The 23,123-nt window shown below is 44.8% G+C and overlaps 1 protein-coding gene across 1 annotated transcript in view; it reads right to left on the minus strand.

Moving 5' to 3' along the window:
- The window catches only part of LOC135896142 (uncharacterized), a 243,137-nt gene that overhangs the window by 3,107 nt on the left and 216,907 nt on the right, over positions 1-23,123 (minus strand). Inside the window, exon 5 of the mRNA XM_070525724.1 lies at positions 5,753-5,961. Coding sequence (XP_070381825.1) covers positions 5,753-5,961 — 209 coding nt within the window. The remainder of the gene's footprint in view (positions 1-5,752; positions 5,962-23,123) is intronic.

Raw genomic sequence — 23,123 nt, forward strand, 5'->3', positions numbered from 1 at the left:
TTCGGACGAATGATTGTGATATATGCCTGTTTTCGTACGAGTGGTGGCGCTTGCTTGAGGGTTCGTTTAAGCATTCCAAGAGTACGGTTAGCAGATGCCAGGGTTAAATTTATATGGTGATGCCACGTTAGGTCAGACTGGAAATGAAGGTCAAGATATTTGTAGGAAGTGGAAGACTCAATCGTGATGTTATTAATGAAGTAAGTGTTTTCAATTCGAGACTTTCGGCCGTTAAATGTCATTAACTTGGTTTTAGAGATATTAAGCGACATTAGCCATTTGGAACATCATATGGTAATTGCATTAAGGTCAGATTGCAAGTATTGACGATCGCTATCAGAGGAAATTGTGTGGTAAACTACAACATCATCGGCAAAGAGACGAACCCGGGACGTTACGCAAGAAGGAAGATCGTTAATATATATTAAGAAAAGTAAAGGACCTAACACGCTGCCCTGGGGGACACCGGAAGTAACGTGGGCAAAAGAAGAATTGCAGTTGTTACACTGCGATATTCACTGCGAGATACTTATTATATATATATATATATATATATATATATATATATATATATATATATATATATATATATATATATATATATTCACTGCGATATTCTATCAAAACGTTGTTCAGTTGTCATTAGGTCATTATGGTACGGCATGCAAGCGTCCACAAGTAGCGGCGAAGAACAGCGCCTTCGCGTGTCCTCTGATCCCTTTCGTTTACGCACTCATCGTTCGTAAACGCGAGACCGTACGGAAAACGGCACTGCTTATTTCCTTTTAGAACCAGGTTTCATTACTGCACAAGCAGCGTAACTCGAGGACAGGCAGGAATGCCGCAAAAAACGAGCAATATATATATATATATATATATATATATATATATATATATATATATATATATATATATATATATATATATATACACACACACACGCTGTACGGTTTGTATTGTGTATATGTATATACAAGGTGTTTCAGCGAACACTCAAAAATCTCTCAAAGTTGCCTGTGGCAGATATCACAATTCTATTTGACGAGCTGGTCTACTCGCAGCAGCGGAGAATTGTTTCGCAAGAAATTGAGATGCAAAATCGACTAACTAATAAAAATTCACGAATTTAGTTTTGAACTAATTGCATTATGCCCTATATTGCAATTTACAAATTCTAGCCGTGGTGATCGCAATGCGGATCCACTTGGAACGAATTTTCAAGTTGACACAAATTTCGAGATATAAATTCCCGAACTTTACTGAGAAATGCATTGGTGTTTCAGTTAATTCGTTAACAAAACGTCGTTTCGTGCACTGAAGCACACAAGTAACTGGTACACAAATTCATTTCTCCGTAAAGTTCGGGAATGTATATCTCGAAACTGGCGTCGTCCTGAGAATTCGTTCCAAGTGGATCCTCCTTGCGAAGTCCACTGCTAGAATTCGCAAATTGCAATATGGGTCATAATATATTCAGGTAAAAAGTTAATCAGCTAATTCTTGCTAATCAGTTGATTTTTCATATCAATATTTTGTACAAGTAGTGTCCGCCGCTTCGAGTAGACCAGCTCATAAAATAGAGTTGAGCTATCTGCCACAGGCAATCTTTAAACAAATTGGAAAGTGCTCGCTGAAACACCCTGTGTGTGCGTGTGTATATATATATATATATATATATATATATATATATATATATATATATATATATATATATATATATACACATATATAGATATATACACACACGTATATATATATATATATATATATATATATATATATATATATATATATATATATATATATATATATATACACATACATACATACATACATACATACATACATACATACATACATACATACATACATACATACATACATACATACATACATACATACATACATACATACATACATACATACATACATACACAAAGCGTGCCGCGCCTAAGAAAAAAACAAGGAAAGCCTGCCTCAAGGTGCAGGAAATACGACAGAGAGCAGTCAATGGAGCCGGCTACCGGCTGGTTTCGCGAGCGTGTTATTAGGAAGTTTTAGAAATAGCTCACCCAAGTGTCCTTGTGTAAACCAAAGCCCCACGCCCTGCTTGCGTTCTCTTGCATATATCGTTTTGCTTTCTTTTGTACGTTTGGAGGTTGTCGGTCCTTAACTTTAGGTGCGCAAAACCTACAGCTCTCTATTTACTCTTTCCGTAGCATCAATAACGAAAAAACACACAGAAAGAAAGCTACAAAGATTCCAAGAGTTTCTAGGTAATTTTTTTTTTCAGCGGAAGTATAATCGCAGTCTTTACTGCTTTATACACACACACAAAAAAAATAAGTTGGTATTCTGCATAAAAGCAATGCAGAAGTAAACAGTCGAGAAGCATTCGAACATTTTATGGGAAAATTGAAAAAATGAGAAACAACAAGAAGTAATAAACGAACGAAATCAACTCTGGGCCATCCCGCAGGCCCGCGAGGCGGCGGCGCCGAGGCCACACCTCGACGCCCCCACCTGGGAGGCCTACGGCCCCGTCGGCGAAAGCTCTGCAAGACTACAAATAAAGTTGTTACCAACCAAAATGAAATCGTTTAGGGAGGAGCGGTTGAGTTATTACTTCCTTAATTAAATTAACGAAAACTACAGTGTACATAGAAATATGCGCCATTATGCAGTTTTAACTTCCGTGCGTATGAACACTGTAGAAAAATTATTGCGTACGTGCATGCACGCGCGTGAATAAAGCACTAAACTTGAAACAAAATGAAGAACAGCTTTATTCTGTACTAATGGATAGCGCATATTGTTTGTTTCACGCTCTACTATTTCCACCTTCCACAAACAACGCTTCCGATTGACTATGTTTTGCATTTTTTTACCGCGAAACGGTTAGCCTCTAGTTGATCGGGATGTTACGCGGCGTCGTCCTCACGGAGAAAGCACCTGCAGCGATTGGAGCGAAAAGTGCGTATATTCTTTGGTATCACGCATACAACGAACAGCGCAGCATTCATTTCAATAAAGAGCAAGCCCAAAACAAGCATCCAAACCATGTAATTAATGAAAAGGCGCTACAGCTAACAATGCGAAACGCGTAGTGCTCCCCGCATAGGCCTGCCGGTAAAGATTACTGTTGCACGAGCTGCCGTGGCGACGGGAGCTTCCGACGTGAATAGTGACGTCACTAGCCTTTCACATATAAAAAAACCACCCTATCAGCTGACCAGCGGCACGCTGCCGCTGGTCGCGGTGCCGCGTAATTCCAGCACAGGGGAAGTCCGCACGTCCACATTCTCCTGTGGCTGAATAAAGCGCTGGAGGAGGACTTCAACAGCAAATCATTGCATACCTCGCCCCCCCCCCCCCCCGCCCCCCACCCCTCAGCAGTTGCAGTGGTGGTTTAGAACAGCTTCGCAGGGCCGGGATGGCGAGTCAATCTTTACGCGATACTGACCCAATTACTCATGAGAACGCGCGCCGTCTTCCTCGTGATCGAAGGTAGACATGGCATGGCTCCCCCTCGAAATCAATTCACCCTTTCTTTTTCTTTCTTGTTTATTTATTTTGCCATTGAGGGACATTCGAACAGACAGAAAGATAAGGACACCCGAGCGCTGGTGCGTCGTCGCCTCTCTGAATGACGTGCCTGGCACGTGCAACAAAAGTTAGGATTGCTTATAATGGCTGCTGATTCTGGAATAAGTTTCCATAGCGGTTGCTTCCTATATTAGCGCTCACTCTGTTTTCCGTTCCCTTTCATTACCCCTACCTCCTTCCTTTTTTGCTCTTTCTGAGCTGCGCTACAAGCCTAAAAAAGTCATGACATGTTAACTCGCCCAAACTGCCACGCTTTTGACCTATATTAGAGGAATTGGCCAATGTATTCCCAAAACCTACACTCTCTCACCGTTTCTTGTTTGGGCCTTTCTATTTTCTTTTTTGCTTATATTTTAAGCAATGCTTTTTTTTTTCTCTCGAGTACTATAAAATGGAAGGAGAGGTTGGCACCATTATTGGCGCTGGCCGCTCCGTCTCGCAGGTTAAGCAAAACAAGAGCATAAAAAAGTTATTCCTGTTGGTTTCTTACAAGCAAAGTGGGTCTATTCCGGTTTGGTGTAACCAAAACTGGGCTAATCCTGGAGACTGAATTAAACTAGGCCGATCCTAGAGGCTCGCAAGGGTTTTAATGTGGTTTGTAACGTGAACCCATCCTGCGGTAAGTGTAATCCTGATAATGCTACCGCATTACAGTCGCTCAAGTGTAGCCTGTAGGCTTAGCTTCATTGCCGCATTTTGCTGGTGTGGCGTCGGTGTCTCGCCGAGTCTATACGCAATGAGGGGTCTCCCACATAGCTGAGGCGTGGAGAGGGAAAGCTTGAAGCTGCTCACCGGATTGGCGCGGTAGCCGGAGGTTTCTGCAGCCGCGTGAGTCGCGTCGTGAGGGTGATTGATCGATCACGTTTTTGTCAAAGGTGTTGAAGTGTTAAACGTGCACCGTTATGTTTGATACTCCTCTGTTCATTCACCTCTACTCATAATGATTCATTCAACACTCGCAAAACATCGCATTAGACTGCAAGCCATCGTTGCATCTACGTCACATACCGTGAGACCGCGCAAACAATTACGTAACTTCGAAATAAACTACAACTGCACACACCACGTGTCTCTTTGCATAGCCTTTCATTGAAACGATTCAATAAAACTTCTCTTAGCGTAGATTTCAACAAGTGCGTTGGACCTGCCGCATTCTCCCGGTAGATCCTACCGCTGCCGAGTTATGCCACTGAGTAATGGTTGCGGGTTAAATTGCCCGTCATTTGCCGATGCGGGCGGAGCCGCGGAATGCGAGAAGGATCGTGTGCTGCGACTGCTCACGTTAAAAAATACAGGTGATCGAAGCTGATCCGGAGTCCTCCACTAATGCTTCCTTGTTAGCGTAGGTGTATCATTCTCTGCACCGTCAAAGTCACAGAATGAATTCAAAGCGCCACGAAACACAGATTTCATCGGAGCAGCCGCTTCACGTTACGAGCGCCACTTCTCTCGCCATTGCACGTAGACTGGACTGGACCGAACACCTCCTGTATCCTTCTTCTATGATAATGTAGCGCTATACTTGAAGTTACAGCTGGCATGATCAGCTAATCAGGAACCCAATTATTGCAACACATGTGTCTATGCTGCACCCCGTGCACCTCTGCGTCAGAGCGCCGTCTGCGCTGTGCAAAGCAGTCTCAATCGCAGTCGCAAAGGTAAAAGCAGGCATGCCTTCCATTCCGGCATACCACATTATTGTGAAGCATAGAACAAATTACCAAAACGCTGAAGCTCGTAGTCACCGAGACATGCTAATAAGTCGACAATTCCATACCAGCCACCCCCTCCTCCCGCCCTTATCACAGCCATGACTGTGGTTGGTGACATATCACACCATAATGTAATTCATTTTAAAACATCCCCACTAAGTTTGAAAAGAATTAACGCGCGTTAATTAAGTGTCGCTGCTTGCGTGCCAGCCCACGAAATTATGAGCAGTCAGTGCGCTTGGGTGACGTCATTACGCCGAGTTTCCAGGGGCGTTGCGTTACAACGTTGCCTGGCCCGGTGCAGCACATGCACCGCCACTTGCCAACCACAGTTGCTATCTTCAACGACTCACGAGTGCACATCCCGTCAATCACGATCGCAATCGAAAGCGCTGAAATGCATGAAAAAGAACAGGGGCGTTGAGGGTACGTACCTCGACTTGAATTTGGCGATGCGCGTCTCGACCACGAAACCGCAAGTGACCTCATCAGCTGCCTCAGCGCCGTCTCCTCCGGGCCTATGTTTGAGCAGGTACCGGGTGGCCTGAATCAGATGCAGCGCCGAGGCACCCAGGGCGAGGCTCTGGAAGAGTAAGCGGCGCTCGTTAAAGCGACGGGGGGCCGCTTCAACTGTCGCGTTCACCTGGACAGAGAAGCAACGGTGGCACCTGCTGTCATGCAGGCTTGCTGTCCATACCCGTACTAGAAAACTATCGCGTTCAATGTGCAGTCACTTGGTACACAATAAAGGTACGTATTATAAGTGTGCGGAATAAAAATATTCCTCATAGGATCTACGCTTAATCGAAACAATAAAACAAATCGTCTTCGCCCAATGACGCATTTCGTAAATACACGCACGCACGCACGCACTCACAAATAACAGCCCAGGATGACGGTAAGGGTGTCATGAGATCATTAGAACAAACCAGAGCCCGCATTCACCAAAACGCTTGTTACCCAAGTACTGCCTGCGAATGGCTATCACTGCGGCGATTGTCTCGAGTGTGAAGGCGATCGAGCGAGACTTATCAGCGAAATGATGAGATTATTTGCAAGATGAAGAGCACTCTAAACCTCAGTGCTGATCAGCGCTTCAGCGAGAGCCTTCCTTGTAGTTAGGTCCACTGCATGGTCAACGACCAACAGTCGCGGCCAGAGCTTACTTAATCGTCATTTTACAGCCCTAACTAAATGTTTGTGATCGCATGACGAGTGAGCGTGTAATACACAAGTCATTGCAACGCAAGTACACAGGCCAGTGGATCGCTGCACTGGGTAATTCAAGGCTTAAAAGAGTATCGGTTTGTGATCGAAATCATCGCACGTTCCTTGACAAATGACATGGTGAAAAACGCGAAATAAATTTAGAAACAGTTTCCTGACATCTTGCTTTTTCTACAAAACATCTGATATCCTTGCAAACGGATGCCTTCACTGAGTAAGCAAGAAAATGTGTAGCGTCGTAATTTTCATTGTAGATCTGGTGCTGGAAGCGCTTCTTTGATGACCTGTGAAAAACGAAAATTCAAAAAATAATCTTGGTGTGAAGCCTGAGTGAATCGTCTTAAGCATAGGCAGTCTAGTAAGTATATAGTTACTGAACGAGTCACTAACAAAGCAGCGCAGGAATTCACTATTTGCAGAGTAGCAGACTAGACACGAGACTAAACATAGCAGTGGGTTACACGGTTATTGCATAGCCGAGAGCAAGTCTAGGAACCACAGCATTAGTAAAGAAAAATAAATTTCTTCTAGCCCAACCGTGCTACGCGGAATTGTCTTAATGCATTAGATAGGTCCAACAGGTCGGTAGGCTACACTAATTTATTACATCCTGCATGGCTAGGCTGCAAAGAAAAAAAAAATTCCGCGGCATCTGTGGTCATCAAGACCTCTGCACGCCGACTGTACATATGCATTCCTTCTTTCTCTCATCATCATCGACCTTTATCATTGTCCTCTTTCCTCCATCCTATGTGCAGAGTAGCAGGCCAGAACACACTAGCCCAGGTCGACCTCTCTGTATTTCCTCTAATAAGTTCTCCTTCCTCAGGAATTCATCATGCCGAACTAGATACAAGTCAAATAACGTATGGCACTTCACAGAGCCTGGACATTAGCTCGACTTGGTTTCAGTCTACGCATAATTTGTTATACCTGACTGCTGCCTCCACGGACGTGCAATTTTTTAAAACGATTACACATATTTCTCCGAGGAAAAGGAGCTAGTGCTCCTGCGTGACAAACTAATAACAAGGGGGCTATTCAGAAAGCCACGAATTCGGCGCGCATCCGAGTCTCTGCAAAGTTATGTATGCCAGCTAGAACGTTCCTCGCATGCACCTGCTGCTCGATGTAAATAGGGAAAACACAGCGCGTGCCAACGCCTGAACTTGTGAAATTCTTTCTCGCGCTCTCTTCTAGCTGGCTAGATAGATATATAGCTGTGTGTGCGCGCATGTGCGTGCGTGCGTGCGAACGACGGATGTAAGGACGCACATTGCCAGAAAAAAATGTGATAGCGAACGACAAAATTAATTCATCATTGCCAAACGTAGGTATAGGAACCAGCTGAGTTGCAAGTGAAAACGCCCACCGACTGATACTACCGCTAATCTAGCAACGGTCCCGGCTTGATATGGTCACAACGTAAGCAATCATGTACTGCTGCCGAGGCAACAGGACTGTTCTGATTGTCCCAAGTCATGCCATCTGTCTCTGAATGAAGGTGAACGATGCTGGCTCAAAAATGCCCGTCCGTATCGTATGGAAAGAGAGAAAGGATGCATAGAAAGGCAGGGAGGTTAACCAGAGGTAGTTCCCGTTGGCTACCCTTCACGGGGGGGAAGACGTATGATAAGCAGAAGGAGAAGGGATAAAAAGCAAAAAAGAGAGTGGAAGGGGGACAAAGATAGAGAGAGAAAGACGCGTGCACAAATAAACCCGTACACTATAGGGCAGCATAAGGGGCGCTGTTCTTAAAGCCTATATGACCGCAGGAACCTCAGTAACGCGAGTAAGGTATTCTATGCGGATATTCTTTGGGAGCACTTACCTAAAGCTTTTAGTTCGGGTAGGGTACGATTGTCCAATTGGTGCTGCACTATCCACATATCACTTGTCTCTGGGCACTATATCGCGGACAGACACAGATAATGTGTGCGCGCGTCTCATCTCTGATGCATGTGTCGCACGTGCGGCTGTTGGCCATTTCGATAAGGAAAGCATATGAGTTCGTAAATGCAACGCCTAGCCACAGACGGCACAGCATGGTCTCTTCACGTCGTGGTAACCCAGGCTGTAGATGCATCCGTATAGCCGGAGACCACGAACGCAAGCGACAAATGGTGAAAACGTTCTAGTCCTACTGGGACAAAGTAAATTCACGGGGCATCAATACAGCCTAGCCGCAGCGTCTGTTCGCAAAAACGGAATCAAGACACATTGACCACTTTCATGTGCAGATTGGGCGGCTTCGTTGGCGTGGTCATTCCCGCTGATGTTGCAATGTCCTGGAAGCCTTTGAAATATTATGTTGTGCTCCCTCCCTCGTCATGGCTGCGATAATATATCTGTCGAATTTCTGAGGCCAGTTGTTCACTGGGTCCGTGGTGCATAGGGCTTTGTATGCACTGAAGTCACTAAAGACTGTCCTGTATGCCTTGGAGTGACTAAAGACTGTCCATTGCTGCGGTGGTTCCTGATTAATGCGACGGAAATTCGCAACAGACATACTTTGGTGTGGCCAAGAGCGCCGTAAGCCCGCAATATTTGCGGGAAGCTTGTGTTTAAGTTTATATAACACAGGAACTCGAGCTCAAGCGCGAGCTCAAACTCGTGAAAAAAAAAAAGAAGACCGACTCCGCAGCCCCAAGTCAATGACCGCGCTAAGTAATTCCAATCGCAGTAAGCACAAAGTGTCAATGCCAGTGTCATTTTGCAAGCACAAAGTGTCAATCTTTGCCTGAAACTAGGATAAAACTGCTTACTGCGAAATTTACTTGCAGACCATCAAACATAAGGGGTGCTCCATTTGAGCACCCCTTTTGGCTGCTCGCTCTGCTTCGCTGCAGCCCCTGTCACTGTAATTTCACTGTCACTGTCGCCAGGTACAAGCACGGTTCCCTACAGCCATTCGAAGAGTTTCCACCTAGTCGTCCTCAGTGAAGCGGTTCGACGGTTTGAGGTGTGTGTCCGGTAACCTAGGCTTGAAAGAAGGCATACTTGTTATTCTTGGTTACAAGAATAGCGTCTGCCCTCTACGGGTATTACCTAAGAAGCCCCTCAATTGAGCGCGACGTAGTAAACCTTGGTTTACAAAGAAATTGCCTCCGATATCGGTTTGCGTTAGGCATTTTTCAGGGTTCACAGAAAAATATTCCAACGCAGGGTGACATGTCTGCAGCTAATCAAACAATGTTCAATTGTATCCAGTGCATCACATACACGGAATTCACAGAACAAATGAAAATAACTTACCCTTTGCAACCGCACTTTCACCACAAGAGTTTATAATGGAGTTTGTAAAGGAATGTTCTTGAGTTACGAGAAACATACACTTTCCGAACTCGCTTTAGTACATCGTGACCTAGAATACCGATGTATAATGAACGATAAAAAGAAGGTGAAAAATATCAATCGCGACACTGCGCGATACCTCTTGCCAACTTTCATGGTGTACCGGTTGATGTTTTTTCCTATGAAAATGCGCAGGTTGTGAAAAACGCGCACGCTGGACTACAAAGCAGAAACGATCGTTTCCACAGGAATGCATTTCGCTGGAATTGCACCCCACATAATATATTTATGATGAATGTGAGTTTCACCCCCGCTTTTTTTTAGTTGCTTATCTTTGACAACTTTCTAGTGAAAAAGTATAATTCTTAAGAACGCCCTGCAGACATGAACGGCCTGTTTTGTGGTGGCTCTTGAGTTTGTGTTATATTTTCTGGCACTGTGAAATTTGCTAGTAGCATATCTCGTGATTAGGGTGTCAAACCCACAAGGACTGAACCGAAAACCGGAGCTGAACCGTTATTATTTTCAGCCGAGCCGGAACCGGACCGATGATTTTTTCACCGCCTTGGAATTGTACCCGAACCGTAGTTTTTTGCAGGAGCCATTCCGACCCAGTTCGACCACAGGCTATGCCCAGGGTCGCTTTGGATGAAACTCTGCAGGCATTTGCGCTGACTAGGGTCGACAACGACTCCTTGCGTCAATTTACGCAGCGCTCGGAGTGTTACGTCGAGAACAGAAATATATATGTCTAGCCACCGTGATCTAAATGGCTGACTCAACGAAGTCCGTGTGTACTGTCTAGACATATTAGCGGCCGCTAATGCGTACGGCACACTTATCTTTCACACACAAAGATTTGCAGTAGCGGCAAACTCTGCGACTCCCTGTTTTGCATTCGCCGTCATCGCAGTTTATGCGCTGCCTGATGCTCCACTCGAAGCACCGCTCGACGAAGTTCAAGTTTGCATCGCTCACATCATTCACTGATCGGTAAACACCGCCTGTAAGTTCAACGCGAAGCACTCACTTTGGGGTCCAGTTGGCGCAGGCACGCGCGGCGCGCAGTTATCCCAATTCGCTTCCGCCAGTTATCTCGCAGTACTCAATAACCACGCCAACCAACGTTTCAATCGCAGTGTGCGAACAGCTGAACTAATGGCACCGTTAGCATGTCTTGATCTCGTCTCCTACGGCTACGAATGGTTCGTTAGTGATTGCGAAATTCTCACCATCAAAATATTTAATTCTCCTTTTTCTGTCAGAACAATCATCAACTAAAACACCTTACAATCTTGGGAACACAAAAAGTTCTGTAATCAGTCTAATTCTCATTGCTTCCGATCTGTTCAACAAGTATTAACTCCCATTCACTCAAAAGAAGCTCTTGAACTTGCCATTAACAATTTCATATTACTTTCAAACGCTCGCGTAAAGCTCATTTACGACCAATTGTTCCACTACCAGGCGGGAGCAATTTCTGGTGGATGCCAAGTTTGACTACTGAACGCAAACGCATCTGGGCAATGCGTAGGCGTTTTTGAAAAACAACCTCAACTCGGACACTTCTGCAAATCTCAATAATACAACGCTTCTGCTACTTATAAAATACACGTCGATCTTGTTAATATATCAGCCTCGAAGCGGATTTGCAAATCACTGACAAAGCAAAAATATAAGGCCTTCCATTCCAAATCTCACTCGGAAAAGAGTACGCCACGCAGAAACTTGCACCGCTTCCACCTCTGGGCGGTGATTTCAGAACTGGTGTCTTACATCTCACGGTATGGCCGCCAGAGCGAAATAAAATACTGGACAGCCTCTTGGACTTCATCCAAGAAGCACAGCTCCAGTATTTAATGAGCCTTGACAACACCGGCTAAGGGCAGAAGATGAGCAGCACGGTTTGTTCTTTGGCTCGATAAAGTCGTTTACAACAATTTTACACTACGATGAGTTGTTAACAAAACGAATTCGTACAGATGGGCCATCCGCTGACGATGATTATCACACTCGGCTCCGGCAATTAATAGCTACAACTTACACAATCCGACTAACGATGTGCTTATCACCGTTGGATAAATCAAACAAGCAATAACTTTAGGCAACACGCATTCTTCTCAGGGGTAAGACCGGCTCACTCTTCCCGTATTGAAGTTTTTTTTTTTTTCAGATGTACCCGACATATTTCCTTTTCATACTTAATTCTTGTTTAAAAGTAATTCACTTCCTTATTTCATGGCGAAAAGATCTCATGTTCTTTATTGGAAAACCTAACCGACCACCCTATTGAGTCTTATCATACTGGCCTTGACCTTGCAATTAATTAAACCAGGCAAAATTGTAGAACGACTTTCCAAATGTCCGTCTATAATACTTACACGCCATCCTAAACAATTTGTTTTCACACATGGAAAACATGCGATCCGCGCATTATACGCGCTCTGGAAAACACTCGCCGAAATTAAAGATAAAAATCTACACGCTTTACTCGTATCTCTTGATTTCAAAAGTGTTTCAAAGTGCGTTGCTCTATATACCAAGTTGACATCTGCCTTTGATATCATATGCATCACCCGTATGATGGCCAAGATTTCTGACCTCTCAGTTCCCTTCTAAACTCCCACATCCAAACACGCACAATCCTACCACAGGTGCATTCCGCACAACTGATACGGAATGCACCTAGTCGGGTGTCGCGTCCATGTCCACCCGCCTCTCTCATGCTGTTGTGCTTTTGTCCTCGGGTTTTAGCTATGAACATTCACCAACTAGCCCACCACAGCGCTGTAATATGGCATTACATGTTTCCATAGAACTAGGTGTCGCCTTTAATTAAAATAATATGAACACAAAATACATAGGTAGTTAACAGTAGATTGAGTTTTTCACTTCATTATCTGCAGTGCGAGTGACGATCACAAGCAAATTCAAGAATTCAATAAAGAAGAGAATTCGGTAGAGCCGTAACGCGAAAAGCATCGCATGAAAACACACGGTACCACGAAGCCCACTGAACTTGCAAATTCCGAACTGAAGATACAAGTACGCAGGGTGCATCATTCTTGTGATAACTTCTTTTTCAAATTCATGCCCACGAGAAGGAAATGGTCTGCAGTAGTTTTACACAGCAGATTAAGGGAACTTCAGAAGCATGTTTCTTCAAAAGCATCGCGCGTTTTTCAACTATAGAGGGACGCAAATCTGTTTTATTTCTTCGAACCCGTTTGAACCCGAACGAACGTGTTCACGAAACTACAAACCAGTGACAATGGTTAATGTTCTGGCTCCGGAGCAGAACCTGAACCGAACCGAAATGCGTGAACCCGAACCCGAAGCAAACCCTAAACGATTTCGGTTCGACACCCTGCTGGTGATAGTATCATTGCTTCATTGCGCCTGTCATTAGGAGTGCCAATAGTGTATCACGTGATGACACTTGTTAATGTTACTTTGCGGACTGTAACAAATACCATGAACGAGAGAAAGAATACACGGTTGTGGAGTAGTGGCAGAGCCCCTTTACAGCCGTGGCGCTCTTGGTTCGAACCGACACAAACTCGAAAAAATTTTTCCTCATTCTAGTTTCGTTTCCGACGCATGGAGCGTGATACTACAAGTGGCCGTTATGTTAGCGGGGTGCACGTATGCGAAGCTATGAACTGCCTAGCGCCGTAAAATTAAAACGCCAGAGTTTAGCGAAGGCCATCATGCTGGCAGAGAACAAACAGCGCAGTGGCAGGCCTCCATGTTCATCTCCCGTATATATTGCGCCACGATCTGAGACAATATATGTTGGCTGGAGGCCGCCTTTCGACTGCGCATGGAATATTTGTGCCGGTAGTAGATTCGCCGTCGTTGCGTTTTTTGGGTGCGTGCCCAAGTCTTCGGCTCGGACTCCGTGTCTTTTTAACTGTTGCCATAACGCGGACGCACAAAGTGAGCTTCAAACAAGAGTTAGCGTGAGCAACGTTGACTCAGAACCTAACAAATACCGAGAGGACTGTCTAAATGCCGTGCTGTCAATATTCCAGTTATTAGCGGGTTTCTGGGAGAAAATTATGATGCCCGCCTATACGAGGCGTCTTTGAGTAAGACGGCGCCGCTTCAACTCTGATCTGCCTGTCGCGTAAACGCTGCCCGCGTTCGGTGTCGCGCATGGCGTCTTCCGTGCGGCCTCTGATGGCGGCTGGTCTTCTTGCACATGGCGTCTCGCTTCGGTCGAATGCCTTCGAACGTTCTGCCTCTTGTGCCGTGCGCCGTATGCACGCCCTTTCTTACTTCGCATTATTTTCTCGTTCCCCTGGGCTTTATTGCACGCGGTTGTTTGCAAACGCTTTCGCATCGCAGCATGGGTGCGCCTACCATTACTCTGTTGGAATAGCTGCATTACCGATGCAGTTTTTCACAAACGTCCCTGTTTGTAATGTGCAATGCATGGAGGGAACGCGCTGACATAAACTGCTGCGCTCGACACGTAAACGCTCGGAGCACTGAAAACACTTCGGACGAGTGAGAGAGAATCTGCGTACTATCTCTTGCGCGATAATTAGAAAAAGCCGCTGCTTTGATGTAAGCTTGACGACGCATACCTTTCCTTTTGCCTGCTAGCTTCCCTTCCCTTGGGATCCAGTCCGCAACCCTTAATGACCATCGGTTATCTTCCCTCCTCATTACACGTCCTGCCCATGCCCATTTCTTTTTCTTGATTTCAACAAAGATGTCATTAACTCTCGTTTGTTCCCTCACCCAATCTGCTCTTTTCTTATCCCTTAACGTTACACCTATCATTCTTCTTTCCATAGCTCGTTGCGTCGTCCTCAGTTTGAGCAGAACCCTTTTCGTAAGCCTCCAGGTTTCTGCCCCGTAGGTGAGTACTGGTAAGACACAGCTATTATATACTTTTCTCTTGAGGGATAATGGCAACCTGCTGTTCGTGATCTGAGAATGCCTGCCAAACGCACCCCAGCCAATTCTTATTCTTCTGTTTATTTCCGTCTCATGATCCGGATCCGCCGTCACTACCTGCCCTAAGTAGATGTATTCCCTTACGACTTCCAGTGCCTCGCTGCCTATTGTAAATTGCTGTTCTTTTCCGAGATTGTTAAACATTACTTTAGTTTTCTGCAGATTAATTTTTAGACCCACTCTTCTGCTTTGCCTCTCCAGGTCAGTGAGCATGCATTGCAATTGGTCCCCTGAGTTACTAAGCAAGGCAATATCATCAGCGAATCGCAAGTTACTAAGGTATTCTCCATTAACTTTTATCCCCAATTCTTCCCAATCCAGGTCTCTGAATACCTCCTGTAAACACGCTGTGAATAGCATTGGAGAGATCGTATCTCCCTGCCTGACGCCTTTCGTTATTGGGATTTTGTTGCTTGCTTTGTGGAGGACTACGGTGGCTGTGGAGCCGCTATAGATATCTTTCAGTCTTTTTACATACGGCTCGTCTACACCCTGATTCCGTAATGCCTCCATGACTGCTGAGGTTTCGACAGAATCAAACGTTTTCTCGTAATCAATGAACGCTATATGTAAGGGTTGGTTATATTCCGCACATTTCTCCATCACTTGATTGATAGTGTGAATATGATCTATTTTTGAGTAGCCTTTACGGAATCCTGCCTGGTTCTTTGCTTGACAGAAGTCTAAGGTGTTCCCGATTCTATTTGCGATTACCTTAGTAAATAGTTTGTAGGCAACGGACAGTAAGCTGATCGGTCCATAATTTTTGAAGTCTTTGGCGTCCCCTTTCTTATGAATTAGGATTATGTTAGCGTTCTTCCAAGATTCCGGTACGCTCGAGGTCATGAGGCATTGGGTATACAGGGTGGGCAGTTTCTCTAGAACAATCTGTCCACCATCCTTCAACAAATCTGCTGTTACCTGATCCTCCCCAGCTGCCTTCCCCCTTTGCATATCTCCCAAGGCTTTCTTTACTTCTTCCGTCGTTACCTTTGGGATTTCGAATTCCTCTAGACTAGTTTCTCTTCCATTATCGTCGTGGGTGCCATTGGTACTGTATAAATCTTTATAGAACTCCTCAGCCACTTGAACTATCTCATCCATATTAGTAATGATATTGCCGACTTTGTCTCTTAACGCAGACATCTGATTCTTGCCAATTCCTAGTTTCTTCTTCACTGTTTTTAGGCTTCCTCCGTTCATGCATGAAACTCATGACGAGAAAAAAAAATCCTAAAGCATGCGCAAAACTTGCCAGCGACGCGCTTGCTCATGTTTCATTGTAAAATTTTGCGTCGCAGTAAACAAAGCAAAGCGTTTTCTCTCAAACGCATGAACAACCTAGTGGAACGAAATAACTATTTTTTACACACTGCTGCGGACAATGGGATGAAGTAGGAGAGAGTTTACATTAAATGCAGTTGAAGTAAAATAGTATCAAATCATACGGTGATCTCTTACAGCGGCGAAGTTAGGGGTGATGAATTCCACTGTGCGAATGTTCGCAGGGTGAATGAATATTTGAATAAGTTACTTCTTGCAGATACAGGTCTGATGTTATGGCTATCTTTGTGGCGCGATGCTCGACCGGTATATTTGACTATGCGATCCTGTGACTGATTCCGAGCTTGCCCAAATACAATAACGTTAAAATTTTAGACGTGAAATTGTTCGTCTTTCGGCAAGGAATTCGAGTTCCGCCATCTAAATTTAGCACGGACAAAAACGCAGACTTGCCTATAGCAGCGAGCGCTGCCCATGGAGCAATGTGCGACACGTTGCAGGGGATCAAATAAAAGAGCACCGCGTGCTCGTAATTCATTGCCCAGTGCTTATTTACGGTTTTCACTAGAGCTTAGGAGATTCCGAGCTTCGCCAGACTTGGGTCATCATGTATATGGAACCCCTTGCTATACGAAAATGATGTGACACAGAGAATGACATTTTTATTGTTTGATTTTTATATTTCTAAATCTGTTTTACTAGCTGCGCAATCTGCAGTAGTAAATTATTACTGGTGAAAAAATTGGCCAGGCGGGTACATTTGGTACAATTAGTTTTACGCATGCAGGCGTAATTATGAAGTATATCTAATAGCCGCTAGAGGCTGTGCCTGGGGTTTCCTGAATTTACCTGAGATTCTATCTTTTATACCGTGACGTGGACGGTATCACGTGCGCATAGTAGTTATTACATTTCGCCATGTCCCGTACCATTGTTTATATCAGGAGCTTGGCCTTGCGCTGTACCTTTGGATTGCGCAAAACACTGCTGGCAAAATGTCTCCCTCATCTCGATAATCAGGAAACGAAAGAACTGGGAAAGACGGACAATTCGTAATATGGAAAGTCGGTTATATCACGTATCTTTTTTGTAGTGACTAATACTCCCGTCTTCCTTAATTTACGAAACAGATCAACAAGACAGACATGGGCACAAGTCACTGGATATGATTCAAGAGCTTGCAGCAAATCATACAAGTGCCGATAAGAACGCTGCATAGAACGTATGAGGAACAAGACACCGGGCACTTCAGGCCTAAACGAAGAATCAAGCCTATTGCTATATACAGCCATGTTCCGAATGACATTGACTGGCCCGATGAACAGCTGTACTTTATTGCAGAAAGTAAGACTAATGGGCTTGGCGTATGAGATCTGTTGGCCTCACTTATTTGGGCGGTTAAGTTGCAACCAACTGTTCATCGAAAATAGTGACAAAAATTATTTAGAGGGCTAGTATTTACCTAGGGCGAAATTCAAATTAAATTATGGGGTTTTACGTGCCGAAACCACTTTCTGATTATGAGGCAAGTGGCGGACTCCGGAAATTTCGACCACCTGGGGTTCTTTAACGTGCATCTGAATCTAAGTACGCGGGTGTTTTCGCATTTCGCCCCCACCGAAATGCGGCCGCCGTGGCCGGGATTCGATCCCGCGACCTCGTGCTCAGCAGCCTAACACCATAGCCACTGGGCAACCACGGCGGGTTAAGACGAAATTCATGTCCAGTTCTGTTAACATCAGTGAAAATTGCCTTTCAGCGTCAACAGGCAAAATACATCTTGAATGAAAGAGTCGGTTGCTCCACTAAAAACATTTGAAGTGAAAATAGAAATTTCCTATCTTATCTATCGTGTTTTCAGTGTATACATTTGCTGCATATCAAAATTATATCCCTGGCAGTGTGTGACATTCTAGCGATAGGATTACCGCGACATTTTCAGTTCTATGTTACTTGACCTGTAGATAACTGTATATATTTCATGCATTCGCACGGCCTCGCAAGGATCACTCTTGCTGTGCGTTCCATCATAAAACGGACATGGTAAAACGTGCGACGTGGTAAAATTCCACTTTTTTTTACGTGTGTTACATCCGCATATTTTATAAAGGAACGACTGCCTGTTTATTAGTTCAGTTCAGTTTATTGTCAACACAATGTTGGGGGTCCTCCAGGCAAAAAAAATTGTCATAGACAAATTGAGGGGACCTGGGGACCACACAGACAGCAGGCAAAGTGATACATTTACAGAAGAACAATTTCAAAGACTCTACATCACAGGGTATTTTGAAATAGTGAAAATAATATATAATGCAAGAAAAAATCAAATACAGATATGGCGACTACGAACATACAATGAAAACATAGAAACATGAAAAAATAAATATGCACTTATGTTAAAGGGTTCACTCATACAACAACAAACGTCTTATTTGCGACTTGAATTTCTAGTTTCATGCTGAAATTTATTTGGGAATTCACACGCTTTATTAGTGCAGGTATATGATAAGCAAGGACAGCCCTTTCAAAATGTGTACGTGTTCGTGGTGTTATTATCCGTTCGTTACGCAGTGCATAACGAGCTGACGTGTGTGCTGTATGTAACAGGTTATGTTTATGTATGTGCAGCAGGAGTTTGTAGTCATATAATTTACTCGCTTCGAGCAAATTGTGTCTAATAAACAAAGGATTAGTTGGTAGATCTTTAGGTTCCCCATGATAATTCTCGAGAATCGTCAGCACTTTCTTCTGCAATACCTCCAGTTTATTATAATTCGTAGTCGTTGTACTGCCCCAAACTAGTGTGCAGTAGGATAAACGGGAGTAGAAGTGGGCATAATATATCACTCTCTTCAGCTGCAGAGGAATTAGAACTGATAATTTGAATAATAAACCAACTGTTCTGCTTAGTTCCGAGGTTAGTTTGTTTAGGTGTGTATTCCACGACATGCCTTCTTCAAACCACACACCTAGAAATTTCTGACATTTTACGCGTGCTATGACGGTGTCCTGGAATGTCAGCGTGAATTCACTGTCACATGTTTTGCTAGTGGGTTTGAACAAGACGTAGTTAGTTTTTTTGTGTTCAGCGCTAATTTATTTGCGTGAAGCCAACTATCAAGCGGCATTAGGTAGTCGTTAATCGTGTTCTGAAGGTCACTAAGTGTACGCGCAGAAAAATATATATTGGTATCATCTGCGTCAATTAGTAACTTTGGGGAGTTAGATATATCAAATATATCGTTTATGTAAAGTATAAATAACCGGGCCCTTAGAATCGACCCCTGAGGTACTCCTTGTTTTACTGTAATCATCATTTTTTATACACTGTTTTCTGTGGGAAAGATCATTTTTACAAGATCTAAGGCAACGCCACGAATGCCGTAATCATGAAGTTTAACTAATAAAACTCATGGTTAACACAATCAAATGCTTTCACAAGATCAATGAAGAGACCAACGGTATAAAGCTTATTTTCAATGTCGTCCATTATTTTATCTTTAACACGTAATAACGCTAGCTCTGTTGTTTTATTTTCCTGAAAACCCGTACTGTGCGTCATTTATTACGTGGTGCTTAGTTATAAAATTCACGAGGCACGTGTTAATAACATTTTCAAAGACTTTGGACAGCACGGGCAGCACCGAGATATGCCTGTAATTACATATGTCACTAAGGGCCCCACACTTGTGTATTGGGCATATGCGGGCAAGCTTAAGATCGGAAGGGAAGATTTCAGTTTCCAGCATTCGATTAATTATATGCGTTAGCGGTAGAGATATAACAGACGCAGCATATTTAATTGGTACAACACACAGGTCATCAATTCCTGGTGAGACGCTGTTCTTTACTTTACCCAATAAACTCTCCACCTCTTGTGGACTTGTCCGAAACAAAGAAATTGAGTGTATCAAGCTTATGTGTTTCTGCACCGAATCAAGACAAGTTTCGGTACTAAGGTCCCTCTTGCTGGAAATCTGAAAATCACCGACGTTAGTGAAGTATTCATTCATATCTGTGACGTTCATGAAGTGAAGTATTCATGAATCTGTGACGTTAGCACTTCTTTCGTTCACTCGGCGGGCTGTGTGACATAATTGGGTAAAGTACCATGGCCCCCTATGCCATATCCTTCTGCCTTTGTAAGCGCCTGGCTTCTCCGGCTGACAATTCTGCATACTCACCGAGCCCTCCGATGATCTCGAAAGTCGGGGTCTTGTACCGAGGTCTTCCAGGTAACATAGAGCCAGCCCGAAACACGCCAATTTCACACCTCAAAATCCTGCCAACTGGAGTTGCAAAGCAGGCACATGTAGAGAAACCTTGCAGAAGCCTTGTAGAGAAACGGGGCGCACCTAGCCGTTGATACAGGGTGAACATAGCCATGAACTGTCGAGTGTGAAACAAAAGGAACGCAAGACAGAAGTACACAGGAAGATGGACACTTGAAGTGGTCAACAGTGGTTGAACGAGGGACGTCCCACGGACTCAACGTTTCGATACAGAGATTTGTCTTTGTCCCTGACGTAGATGCCAACACATTGAGTGAACTCGCTGTTGTCTTTAATTCAGTTGCACGATAGTGCGATGAAGCGATTTTTCTACTTGTGTAGCATCGCACGCGTAATGCGAAGACGTGGGATCGTTCCCTAACTGCAGCAAGTTGTTTTTATTGCGAAAGCAATACTGCTCGCACTTTCAGCCCACCGGTGGTCGTGGCGCCTCCTTACACAGCTGTGCTTCACGTGACCGTGTGACGTCACGCCAGACCGAGAGACGGGGCCCCAGCTCGCGGCATGGATGGTGGAGGCGAAGCCTTGCGCGCCGCTGCTGCGGCACTACCGAGAGAGGGCGCTCGCTGGTGTGACGTCACGCTAGGAGGATAAATGGGGCTACAGCTCGGCTCCTCGCAGTGGTCGGCGCGCTGCCTTGCGCTATGTCGGATGATGTATAGCCATAAGTTTAACAAAGGGCAACCATGTCCACACCATCAGCCGAACCAAGGCGCAGCCAAGGGTATTGCTTTCGCAATCTTCCAGGCTTAACCAAGCTAAGCCTTCAGCCAATTTTTTTCGTTTCTACTGCTGAACCACGCGGCGGCCTTGGCGCGGAATCGTTTTATTATTTAGTAAAAATGGCTGCGAACGATCTCTACAAGCCTCCATCGAACCTGTGTCACGTGCAATTTTATAAAGTAAACGCAAGACGTCATCTTAAATGATGAAATGTTTATCTCCCTCTATATAAATGCTCGTTCTGGGCTTTTTGTGCATTCATCCAAAGTTGTGGCACCAGATAAGCAGCAGTGGCTGCCGTTCGAAGCTCCACCGGATGCCATCAGCTGAAAAAAAGTATATTACAAGCATGTAGCATTTTGGTATATAGACCTAACAGAAAGAGTGCGTGTAGAAGAGAGACGTGCATAAGTGGTGAATGGGTGGCACTAGAAATAAATTCACTTTTACATACATTTCGTAAAAAATAGACTCCGCCCAAGCAATGCCATAAAATATGAAGAAAACATCTGATTTTTAAGCATACCTCCCTTCCCTTCCCATTCATTTCTTCCTGCACTTTACGAGCACAATTACACGGGTGAGAGCGCGTTTCCAAAACAACTTGGCCTCAGCCGACGCGATGGTACGCAAAGTACACAGAGGTGGCCAGAACGCAGGCTCTCAGCCAGACCATGTTACACGCTCGCAGAATTCCTTCTAATCGCACTCACGACAAATGCGTGGGTGCAAAGCCTGTCTTCAGACGCTCAGAAGACAGAATTTTCAAGATCATGGTTTTTGAGCTCCTGGGCGTAATCTTTTGCGCGTCCTGCAGGTACAAGCAAGGCATTCCCGTGTTATTACTACTGGCAATCGCTTGTCGCGTTTTTGAGAAGTGTGAGCACCGAAAGAAGGTATATGGTGTTGCAGGGCGAAAGAAAGCGTCACAAGCTTGTCCCGCTAAAGTTCTGTACACGCCAAACTTACTGCCTCACCAGGGCCGAGCTGCTTTTCGCGAATTGCGGCACAACGCCAGGCGCGGCGCGCGTGCCTCGGAAGTATCCCAAAAAGTAGCGAAATTAGTTACAATAATGTTGGGGGTCAGGAAAAGCGTCACGAACTTGTCCCAGTGAGATGCAGTACACGCGAAACGTCACCATGGTAGAGCTGTTTTTCGCTAACTGCGTCACTAGTCTCGGTTATGTGCCGAAAGCCTAAATTTGCTTGAAATGTGTCGCAGACTGTCAAACAAGATTTCTCACCTTGCCGCAGTCCAATAGTGCAGTGGAGCCGTGTGGAAATGCAGAAGGAACGCAAGAAAACGCCGGGAGCCCACCAAACAGGCTACATCCAAAAATGACGGGTCGCCGAATAGGCGAACTTCACATGCGCAGCCGTCCTCGCTCGCTTCGGTGGCTCGTCTGGCGCATGGCGCACATGTGGCGCGTCTGGCGTGCCGCTATCTTGTTGCTAGGTGACGCAAGAAAAATGGGGCGCGAAGTGTAGATTCATTCATACGCAAAACTTTTTAGTTTTAGCGGGAAAGAATAAAAAAAATAAGACGTCGTCTGTAAATTCATTATACATAGTTCTTTCCCGATGCTCGCGTCACCTAACGGATGGGATTAACACTAGGCGTGACGTGTTTCCTGTTGCCAATTTTCGCCGAGTGTGCCCTCTTGTTGAATTTCGCTCTCTATGGCGTCGCGGCGATTCCCTCTCTCCTTACTCAAGCCCTGCTGTGCTACCACCTCTGCAGGTGTACCCTTTCTTCCGCTCTGCCAACGCCTCCTAGATAGCATAATGCCTGTGCACTTCGACCCATGACATCATTCTACATTGCCCGACTGCCACGGAATATAGTAGGGATGCTCGCTAGTAGGCCGCGGTGATTTTGACGTCACCGCTTTCGTCACGCCGGGTTTGACAGTGAAATTTTAGGTACAGTAGCATGACATCATGAAGCAGCGTGCGCAGGCCTGCAATCTAGAAGACATTAGCTCTGCTGCGTCGAGTAGTGCTCGTGCCGAGAACG

This window comes from Dermacentor albipictus, chromosome 1 (assembly GCF_038994185.2).
Source record: "Dermacentor albipictus isolate Rhodes 1998 colony chromosome 1, USDA_Dalb.pri_finalv2, whole genome shotgun sequence".
Lineage (NCBI taxonomy): Eukaryota > Metazoa > Arthropoda > Arachnida > Ixodida > Ixodidae > Dermacentor > Dermacentor albipictus.